Source organism: Sinocyclocheilus anshuiensis, unplaced genomic scaffold (assembly GCF_001515605.1).
Source record: "Sinocyclocheilus anshuiensis isolate Anshui unplaced genomic scaffold, SAMN03320099.WGS_v1.1 scaffold160, whole genome shotgun sequence".
Taxonomy (NCBI): Eukaryota; Metazoa; Chordata; class Actinopteri; order Cypriniformes; family Cyprinidae; genus Sinocyclocheilus; species Sinocyclocheilus anshuiensis.
In genome coordinates this window covers 1,428,720-1,440,566 of record NW_015554119.1, presented here as the reverse complement: position 1 = coordinate 1,440,566, position 11,847 = coordinate 1,428,720, and the positions used below count along the sequence as shown (strand labels likewise).

At 34.8% G+C, this 11,847-nt stretch overlaps 1 protein-coding gene across 2 annotated transcripts in view; it reads right to left on the bottom strand.

Moving 5' to 3' along the window:
• LOC107669949 (trafficking protein particle complex subunit 9-like) overlaps window positions 1-11,847 on the bottom strand; it is a 252,767-nt gene that overhangs the window by 166,262 nt on the left and 74,658 nt on the right. For both annotated transcript variants that reach the window (XM_016462382.1, XM_016462383.1), the window contains one exon: window positions 8,901-9,052. In XM_016462382.1, coding sequence (XP_016317868.1) covers window positions 8,901-9,052 — 152 coding nt within the window. The remainder of the gene's footprint in view (window positions 1-8,900; window positions 9,053-11,847) is intronic.

Here is an 11,847-nt window from a genome sequence, read left to right as displayed (position 1 = left end):
TATTGTGCAAGGATGCACAATTTATTAAAAGTGGCAGCAAAAACCTTTATAATATTTATAATGATTTCTATTTCAAATAAATGCTATTATTCTATTTATCAATCCTGAAAAAAATTTATAATGGTTTTCACAAAAATATTAATCAGCAAAAACTGTTACCGACATTAAAAATAAAAACCATTAATAATAATTGAGCAGCAAAGCAGCATATTAGAATGATTGCTGAAGGATCATGTGACACTGAAGACTGGAGTAATGATGCTGAAAATTCAGATTTAAATCACAGGAATAAATTACATTTTAAAATACATTCAAATTGAAAACAGTTATATTAGATTGTAATAATATTTCACAACATTATGTTTTTTTTTTACTGTATTTTTGATTAAATAAATGCAGCCTTAGTGAACATAAGAGTTTCAAAAACATTTTTACAAACTCAAATTATTCCAAACTTTTGACCGGTATAATATACAAAGACCCTAGAATTCCTCTTCAATGTAAGAACTTCACAAATCCCTAAAACATTAGTCAGCATCCTAATGCTGCAGGGAGTAGTAGAGTAGAAGACTAGAAGCATTTAAGCTAACTGAAGCGTCTAGCAATCTGTTTTAATTAAGAGTGCTGGCAGGAGCTAGAGGGGCATGCAGCGTTCAAAGCGTTCAGAGAGCTGCCACCTGATTTACTGCCTCCATCATGACCCAGCATTTCACTGGGGAGCTGAATGTAGTGCAGAAGTGAAAGTACAAGCCAGTTCATGTCTGGAGTATTTGGGCTGGTCCGGATGAGGGCCCAAAACCCACTTAGACTGCAAGAGACCATCAGACTGACATGTAAAGCAACCAATCAGAGTTTGTATTTTCTGACCCCAAACTGCTGAATGGTAGTGTACTGTATATCTGTGAAATAGTCTTTAAAAAGACCAATAATTGTTATTCTACACTTTGTTTTCTACAATTCTGCTTGCAGATATATAGTTAACTTGCTAAGTTTCTAAGTGTATAAAATAAAACTGTGGCTGAATGCTGAATGCTGAAACCTGACTCACTTTATGCACTGGAAGTATACAGTGCCCTCTAAAAGTTTGTCAATGCCCTAGGAAATGTGGGGTTTTGGACAATATCAGCAAACATCCTGGCGTAAATGCATTAAAGTAACTAGCAATAATACAGAGCATTAATAATGATTTTAATTACATAAAGACGTTAATCTATACATATCACAGTCTGACTGTGATGCCTGATTACTGGATTAAATGTGACCAAGGATTTGTTTTTGAAGATTATTGGATCAGCACATATTTATAGCTTTACTAACTGAGTGCCAAATAAATTTAGTAAACAACCAATCAGAACACAGTACCGAAATGCTTTAGAAACAGCTGTAGTGTTTTGCCATATTCTCAATTCATTTTTATTATTAAATGTTGTCATAGTTTGTGCTGTCCCTTATCACAAAATGATCAAAACTCCACTTTGCGCTTCCGTCCTTTTGAGGGCACTGCATGCTATGTTATTCCCTAATTATGCACAAGAGTATACAAAAGTATTTCCCTACTTAAGAGAGAATTATAGTGTAGACCCTAATACATAATTTAGGCAACAATATAGTATATACTCTTTATCATACTTAAGGGACTCCAGTGAATACTTTAAGCCTGAAAGTTTAAGAATTACTATAGTGTAACTCTAGTGTGTCCTATAATTAATTTTAGTGCATACTTAAGAGGAAGATTTAACTAGTATTCTATGGCATATTCAAAAGGTTACTAGACGCTAAAATTATAATACTAGTATATTTCAGGGGGCACTACAGTGATCCTATTCATATTCTAGTGCATACTCAGTGGGATACTACAATTGGAACTAATCTATAGTGAATAAGTGGATGTTATAGTGAATAATCGAGTGCATACTTAAGAGAACAATATGGTGCACTAGTTCACACTTTCATTCAAGCTCAAGAATATAACTTAGTATATACTTTAGTGTATAGGGTAATATTTTAGGTTCAATAATAAGGTTCAATTTAACAAAAGTTAATGCAATAGCTAAGAAAAAGTAAAAATGAAAAATACTTTTATAGTATTTATTAATGTTGGTAAATGTTAATTTCTACATATATTTCAACATTTCAAATTTCAATTGATTAACAAGTTCATGCATGTGTAAATGCATCAATAAATACAAAAACAAATGAATAGGAGTATATTTATGAAATAACATGAACCTAGATTAATAAATGCATAAAGTAAATTAATAAATGCATGCACCAATAAATCAACAAACATATGTAAATGCATAAAACCAATGTGTAAATGTATAAATAAATGCATAACTAAATGACTAACTAACTAAACAGTTCACTGCTAGTTAACAATGAATGGTACAATATTTATGAAATAACATTAACCCAGATTAATAAATACATAAAAAAATTGCATGAATACATGCATCAATAAATCAACAAATATATGTGTAAATGCATAACTAAACAAACAAACAGATTTAAGATAAATGTTAACCAAATATTAAACTTGTAAATCGTTACCGTGAATATTCTTTTTGCCTGGCTTGAAAAAAAAGTTTCCAATCTAAAAATGAAGCAGAAGTTAAGATGACGTTACACAAATACTGGAGCATTCTCAATAGAAGAGAGCAGAAGACACCTGAAAATGAAATCAACAGGAAGCAAGAACACAGGCAACTACTAAAGAGCAGTGGTGTGTTTGAACATCATCGAGATGGAAAGAGACAAAACTGCAGGTGATTTACAAATCTGCTCACTGAAGCCAGGTCTCGACCACACACTCAGCAGGTCATGAATCGCACGTGAGCGCGTGTGTGTTTTGACAGCGCGACAGAACGCCAATCATAACGGGGACGACTAAAAAGGGAACTGAAGTGCACGTCCTTGTGTCTCCACCGGAGTGGAATGAACTTCAGTCAAGCTGCATCACATCACATTGCAGATACGTCCGTCCCAGAGAGACCGACTGCATGCTGAGCTTATGGAAGATAGAGTTTGACAGTGGGATTTCTGATTGCGTCTCGCGCTGCTGTTTTGATACGCGTAGGAAGACAGGACAATATAGAAAGCTAAATCAGGTTATGAGTTTTGAGGCCAGGACTCAGTCGAAACAGGAAAACTCCAAGTAAAGTAATTACTGAAGTTAACTAACAAAAGAAAATGCTGGTGCAATCTTCACAAAGATGGGGAAAATGTTTTCTTCCAACACTACAAAGACCTGAGAAATATCATTTTTCATTTGGAACATGCTGTCAGGGGTGAAATATTCTCTCTCTCTCTCTCTCTCTCTCGCTCACTCGTTCTACTATTGGGCATTTCAACTCTCAAAAGAGAGAGACTATATACAAACAAGTGTGTGTGTGTGTGTGTGTGTGTGTGTGTGTGTGAACTCACCCTAAAGATGTTTTGAAAAATCACGTCATGAAATACTCAATAGAGTGAGTAAACCTCTATAGGGATGCATCTAATCCATATCATTCAGCATTAATAACCAACAAAATGCAGTTCAATTCCAATTTCTTGACTCATTGCAAACCACACTGGTGTTTTTTGCCGATGTTTTGCCAGGTGTGAACAAATACATTTGATTTAAGTAAACAACTCAAAGTGGACCTGCAAAGTTGACTAGACCTGCCAATAGTCAAAAGATCAGCTCTGTGAGACTAACAGGAACATGACAATGCAACCATTTACTACATTTGGAAAGTAATCCAGTCTGAGTTTCAACAGTAAACTGATGTTTGTTTGTTTTTTCTTTTCTTTTCCTGCATGTACAGTCGAGAAACCCAAAAAGGATGTCTGAAGAGACATTGGTTATTTTCTTATTTCAGATATCATGTTCCATCAGATAGAACCGCTCAAGCTTAACAAGCCTTCTTACATAAAACATAACAATACAACAAAATACAAAATCATTCCTCTCATAAATAACACATTTTTGAACATTTTCTCTCAGATGTATTTCGTCCTCTTTGCAATAAATTTGAGTGGTTTTATTTATTTATTAGTGCCGTTTACTAAGTCAAGCATCACTATTACTATTGCTCATATTTTAGGTCAGTGAATTGAACAAACCTTAAACTTTAACTATTAAACTCCAGAGTATAAGTCGTTCTGCAGACTTTACAATGTTCACCAGCCAGACAATAAATAAGATGGAAAACTCCCACAGATTTACACTGCAGGAGGATCCCGAGTCATATTTAGAGAACAGAATATCAAAGAGACTTGAGGGTGGATTTTTTTTACGCAATCACCAAGCAACCACAACAACTTAGCAACAACTAAACAACACATTGGAAACCAATCTGTACTATAAAAACATCCTGTAAGTTTCAGAACTCAAAACTTTCACGTTCATCTAAAACAACTTATATTGAAGCCAATCTGCCAAAACGACAGCTTGTGGAATGAGCCACTTTGTGACATAATATTGTGGCTAAACCCCGCCTCTGCAGAAGAAGATCAACGCCTGCTTCTACATCACTGCCTGTTTAGCCCCGCTCACCAATTCACGCACGTAGTGTAAATAACGAGAGAGGCAAATGCAGATCTACACAGAAACTAAACGATAAAGATGCTCCGAAGATAAGAAGGTGCTGTGCAGTGCCAAGTTGTGGAAAAACACAGTCTCTGCTCTGCCTTCTTTCTGATCTCAACATTAGAAAAGAGTGGTCAGTGGATGAACTTTATTTTTAATGAAGATCCAGACCGATCCATATCATTCAGCATTAATAACCAACAAAATGCAGTTCAATTCCAATTTCTTGACTCATTGCAAACCACACTGGTGTTTTTTGCCGATGTTTTGCCAGGTGTGAACAAATACATTTGATTTAAGTAAACAACTCAAAGTGGACCTGCAAAGTTGACTAGACCTGCCAATAGTCAAAAGATCAGCTCTGTGAGACTAACAGGAACATGACAATGCAACCATTTACTACATTTGGAAAGTAATCCAGTCTGAGTTTCAACAGTAAACTGATGTTTGTTTGTTTTTTCTTTTCTTTTCCTGCATGTACAGTCGAGAAACCCAAAAAGGATGTCTGAAGAGACATTGGTTATTTTCTTATTTCAGATATCATGTTCCATCAGATAGAACCGCTCAAGCTTAACAAGCCTTCTTACATAAAACATAACAATACAACAAAATACAAAATCATTCCTCTCATAAATAACACATTTTTGAACATTTTCTCTCAGATGTATTTCGTCCTCTTTGCAATAAATTTGAGTGGTTTTATTTATTTATTAGTGCCGTTTACTAAGTCAAGCATCACTATTACTATTGCTCATATTTTAGGTCAGTGAATTGAACAAACCTTAAACTTTAACTATTAAACTCCAGAGTATAAGTCGTTCTGCAGACTTTACAATGTTCACCAGCCAGACAATAAATAAGATGGAAAACTCCCACAGATTTACACTGCAGGAGGATCCCGAGTCATATTTAGAGAACAGAATATCAAAGAGACTTGAGGGTGGATTTTTTTTACGCAATCACCAAGCAACCACAACAACTTAGCAACAACTAAACAACACATTGGAAACCAATCTGTACTATAAAAACATCCTGTAAGTTTCAGAACTCAAAACTTTCACGTTCATCTAAAACAACTTATATTGAAGCCAATCTGCCAAAACGACAGCTTGTGGAATGAGCCACTTTGTGACATAATATTGTGGCTAAACCCCGCCTCTGCAGAAGAAGATCAACGCCTGCTTCTACATCACTGCCTGTTTAGCCCCGCTCACCAATTCACGCACGTAGTGTAAATAACGAGAGAGGCAAATGCAGATCTACACAGAAACTAAACGATAAAGATGCTCCGAAGATAAGAAGGTGCTGTGCAGTGCCAAGTTGTGGAAAAACACAGTCTCTGCTCTGCCTTCTTTCTGATCTCAACATTAGAAAAGAGTGGTCAGTGGATGAACTTTATTTTTAATGAAGATCCAGACCGCGTCAGTAAGAACTTGGTCCTTTGTTCACTTAATTTTACCGCAGATTAGTTTACAAACAAGGCACAATTCAACGCAGGATTTTCAGAACGACTGAAACTAAATGACGATGCTGTGCTGATTATATTGGATCTGACAGTAATGTCGCCCCCCACACAAGTGTGAGTAACTGTTTTTATTACGTGATCACTATTGCTTTGTCTGTTATTAAAGATCGTTTGATATGTACTATTGAGTATTTATGTGTTTTTAACCTAAATCACAGCAGCGACCATCTGTGAAGGCTGTAGGCTGTCAAACATACACAACTGTTAGCCAATCATAGCAGTGGGCGTTTACTTCTGAGTCTACAATCTGCCACGTCTATTCAAACGGAGCTTTCTGATGAGGGGGGTCGAAACAGCACAGAAAATAGCCTATTACTTCTAAATTATGATGTTTTTCTAGGTAAAAATCTTGATAACATTATAAGTGGACCTCAGAGAACAGTACAAAATAATAGTTCATGACTCCTTTCAATTATTTCAAACGTTTCCTAATCCAAACTTCAATCTGAGCATGTGAAAAACTGCTTCAAAAATAATTTATGGATGGATGGATGGAGATATTTAACATTATAAGTTGTGGTTGCTCAATGCTTGTGTAGGGTCATTAATTGCTCAATTAAAGCACTGTGGCTGAAAATAATTAAATTTAAAGAATGTACACTACTGTTCAAAGGTTAGGTGTTGGTAAGATTGTTTTTGAAAGGATGTTTTTTGAAAAGAAGTCTCTTATGCTCAAAGCTGCATTGATCTGATCAAACCTACAGTAAAAACACTGTAATATTGTGAAAGAATTTCACAATTTAAAATATAAATGTAATTCCTGTGATTCATTCCTGTGATTCCTATACAAACACACTATACACACTATGAACAAATATAAATAAGCATACAAGATACATACAGTGTTGGGGAAAGTTACTTTTAAAAGTAATGCATTACAATATTATGTTAATCCATTAAAAAAGTAACTAATTGAGTTACTTAGTTACTTTTTATGGAAAGTAATGCATTGTTACTTTTGCATTACTTTCTGTCACCTGGACTGGGCCTGCTTATTTGTTTTTTTAATAACAAAAAACCCAAAAGTGATCATTTTGGCAACTGTAAAGGCCCTTTAACATCAAAAGTGAAATGAATAATCCTCAACACAGGACAGGAGAGGCGTCAGTCAATAAACGGGAAAACAAAGTAACAGGTGTTACTTATCTGAAAAAGTAACTCAGATATTTTGTTGTAAATGTAAATGTGTTACTTTACTAGTTACTTGAGAAAAAGTAATCTGATTACATAACTCACATTACTTGTAATGCATATTACCTCATAATATTTATATTTACATATACATAATATACATATTTGTCCTCATTTGTAAGTCGCTTTGGATAAAAGCGTCTGCTAAATGACTAAATAAATAAATAATATTATATATATATATATATATATATAAAATAAACCTCACTAATCGACTAGATGATTGTTGAACGACTATTTAATTATTCTCCCCATGATCCAATTGCTTTTTTCCAACTAAGGACATTCACAAATGTCCCTATAGTGAGATTTTGTCAAATTTAGCTCTTTCTGGGGACAAATCCCTCACTAAAGTACTACAAAGTAAATCCACAGACACGGCTCAGTCAAAGGACCCGTTAGGTGTTGGTAAGATTGTTTTTGAAAGGATGTTTTTTGAAAAGAAGTCTCTTATGCTCAAAGCTGCATTGATCTGATCAAACCTACAGTAAAAACACTGTAATATTGTGAAAGAATTTCACAATTTAAAATATAAATGTAATTCCTGTGATTCATTCCTGTGATTCCTATACAAACACACTATACACACTATGAACAAATATAAATAAGCATACAAGATACATACAGTGTTGGGGAAAGTTACTTTTAAAAGTAATGCATTACAATATTATGTTAATCCATTAAAAAAGTAACTAATTGAGTTACTTAGTTACTTTTTATGGAAAGTAATGCATTGTTACTTTTGCATTACTTTCTGTCACCTGGACTGGGCCTGCTTATTTGTTTTTTTAATAACAAAAAACCCAAAAGTGATCATTTTGGCAACTGTAAAGGCCCTTTCACACCAAAAGCGAAATTAATAAGCCTCAGGCTGAAGGAAGTGTCTCTACACCTCACTCCCAATGAGGTAAGAAAAGCTGTCAGTCAATAAATGAGAAAACAAAAAGTAACTCAGATATTTTGTTGTAAATGTAAATGTGTTACTTTACTAGTTACTTGAGAAAAAGTAATCTGATTACATAACTCACATTACTTGTAATGCATATTACCTCATAATATTTATATTTACATATACATAATATACATATTTGTCCTCATTTGTAAGTCGCTTTGGATAAAAGCGTCTGCTAAATGACTAAATAAATAAATAATATTATATATATATATATATATATATAAAATAAACCTCTGTGTGTGTCTGTGCCTGTAGAGGCCACCTGCTCAGTCACCGATCCTGAAAGCGGTCTGGGATTAGAGGAGACACACACACACACACACAGTCCAAAGACAACGCTTTTCATGTTCGCGTGTGTGAAATACCACTAAGAGCACTGCACGGTCTTATTTTCCATCCTCAAAGACGCAGAGACAGAGGTGCGTAAAAGCAGACGTCTTTATTCAAAGAGAGAGCACATCAAAACAGTGGAGTCACGGGGAAATCTCAGATGGGCTCGAGTGATCAGACTAATGCACAGACTCTATTACGAACTCACAGCAATCAGCGCAGCCTTTGAACCTCTGTCCCATTACAGGACGTGCGTCGTCTCAAAAACGCAGCGGCATTTACCGCTCGATAAAGAGCGGGACGGCATTCAGACTGTGTGCTGCGTGTACCTTTAGTGCTGAGGGTTTTAGACGTCAGCTCCAGCGTGTTCAGCATCTCTGTGCCGATATTCTCCAGGGTGATGGTCAGCTGCTGCGTCTCTCCGTTAAACAGCTGCAGGGACACGCTGGTGGACAGGTCTTCACTGGATAGATGAGCAGACCTGGACCAAAACAAAAAATACAAAGCATAAAATCTTTAAATGTTCATTAGGGGTGTAAATAATTGCTTTGACAACAATTCAGCTGTGCATCTTTATTGAGTTACGTGATGTATCACAACATTTTGTCACAGTTTGATGGGATTTTTTATATTTTGGCAGGATTCTAAATGCATAAACTAAAAACTTTCAAAGACACACTGAGGACACAAACGTACAGTAAATGAAGGGACAATTGAAAGCATAGTGGGAAAAAAATAAAGTTTCACTTTAAAAAGCTCAAAATGTTATTAAGGACAAGTACTTTTGATTGCTTTGCAATCATTTCAGAGTGTGCCTGTGGAGAAAAGTGTCTGCTAAATAAATAATTGTAAAACACAGGGTATTATTATAGTAATTATAATCAATTATTAATTTGCATATTCATTATATTGAAATAGCATTCTCAGATTGAAGCCTTTACATCCCTGATGTCCTAAATTAAAATAAATAAAATAAACAAGTAAATAAATAATGAAAAATATAAGTAGAAATAATTAATAAATAATTAAACAAATATGCAAATTATTAAGTAAACGAATAAATAAAAACAAATATTTAAGTAAATAAATAAATGACTGGGGCAGCTATTTTGTAGTCAAAGTAGTATTGTGAAAGTATAAAAACTTACCAAGCTTGTGTCTCAATAACATGTCAATCACCAATAAAATCTTAATTAATAATAATAATAATAAGTTTGCACCTTTAACTCAAAATCATGCTAAACGTATTTGTTGGTCCAGTTAATGCATGCCCTAGAGGACTATTGTAAAGACCAGCCGATGGTCATGTCAATAAGGTCAATGGCTCTTTTAATTGAAAGGTGGGACCTTCTTTTCTACAGCCGCTTTTCAATTAAAAGAGTCAATGGCCTTATTAGGACTTCACGTGAGTGATTTCTCATGTGGCTTGTCTCCTTATATCACCTCTAGTTTAGCAATGGCATCTAGCTCAAGAGATGTACAAAAGCACTGCAAAATTCAGACTTATCATTATAAAATTCTTCAAAATTAGGGAACACCCTGACGCTTGAGAACATGTCAACATATTCTGTTACACCAAATACACAAAATAATGATCTTTAAAATAGCATCATATGACCCCTTTAAAATAAAAAGTCCATTAAAAAGGTGTGCTGCCAATGTTCTATTCCATCAATTCCCCTCAATCGCTGTGTTTGTTCCACCAAGGGTGTCTAAACAACCTCTAGTCAATCGCTTAAAAGTTTTAATCCATTTTTCATGTCTTCATACTGTGCTGTTTTTGTCAAAGAGCATTTAGACTGATGTTTGGCTCTAAAAACCTCTTCAAGAAGCTCAGAAGAAAGTGAAAGAAGAAAAAATAAGTGTGGACGGTCAAGCCGAAAAGAGTGTTTCATGGCAGTTTTCTGAAATATCAATTCACAGCATAACATTTGCATAAATTAACTCATTTTCCTGACATAAAAAAGACTAAAAGTTCCTTTAAGTAAAAACTGAACATCAAAAAGACCAAACAGTTCGTCAAAACTGTTTCAAAAACATTTTAGCATTGATATCATGAATTTGATCTTAAAAACTGTAGTTTTCAGGAGGATAAACGCAATGCATGTGCACATTCCGGAGTAAATAAACTATGAAAAAGGCTTATATTTCTACAGTCGCCATATTTAGAGTTACGAATTCTCCTATTAATTTTTATATGAGTGGTTAAATGAGTGGTTCGTCTCCTCCTCCTTAAAATATCTCTGACCAAACCTTTATTCCAGCAGAGCCACACTAAACAAACCAATTTCATTTCATTCTGAATGCCATTTCAGACTGACTCATTCAAGTTGAAGAATAATAGTATTAATGTACTTGAGAATGAATATGTTTACAGCAGCCTCTGCAGAGTTAAATATGATTAAAATGACTGACAATCCTGTCAAATGGAATATAAGGCTGTGAATGTATGTGTGTGTAGGCCTATAAGGAATTACTGTAATTAGCTCTGGGTGCTTTGGGATCGTCCAGAGTCTTCAGCCTGCCAAACTCTTCTCAAACAAACCATATTAAAGAAAAAGTGAAAAGGATGGGGGGGTGGGGGTCTTTTGCAGTAATAATAGCATAAAAGTGTGCAAAATGGTTCTCATGCTAAACCCGGATGAATTTACAAAAGATAAACTTGTTTTGTGATGGGAAAAGATGTATACAGATGAATGGGAGAAATAGTAACTCAACATAGCAGCTGCAGCCCTGCCTTGAAATTAAAAGAGCCAATTGTCTTTTGATAATTTGTTGATTTATGCTAGAACATGCATGCACATTAGCTGGACCAGCATGAAAAATGTAAACACCCATGTAAACCGGTGGCAAATTGGCAATATATATTCACTAAAAACGCCCAAAACACCAGTTGACCAATAAAAGAAAAAACCTTCCCTGCAGGTTTTTAAAGTCGGAGAGGTTATGACAGCACAATATGACAGCAGTGGGAACGGTAAGTAGGGATTCACCTCAAACACACACACACACACACACACGTGCGTACAGTGTTCAGTCCCTATACCATCACACTGCAGCCACTTCATCATCTTTCCTCTCTTTACTGCATTTCCTCCCTCTCACCACAACTGCCTGATGTTGATGAGTAACTGCTATGTCAATGCTTTCTTGTTCTTTTTTTATATATGTTTACATAATATATGTGTGTACTGTGTATATTTACATGTATATATTTAAGAAAAATGTTATATTTATATATCAAAAATGTATATTTATATATAATATAAATTATAT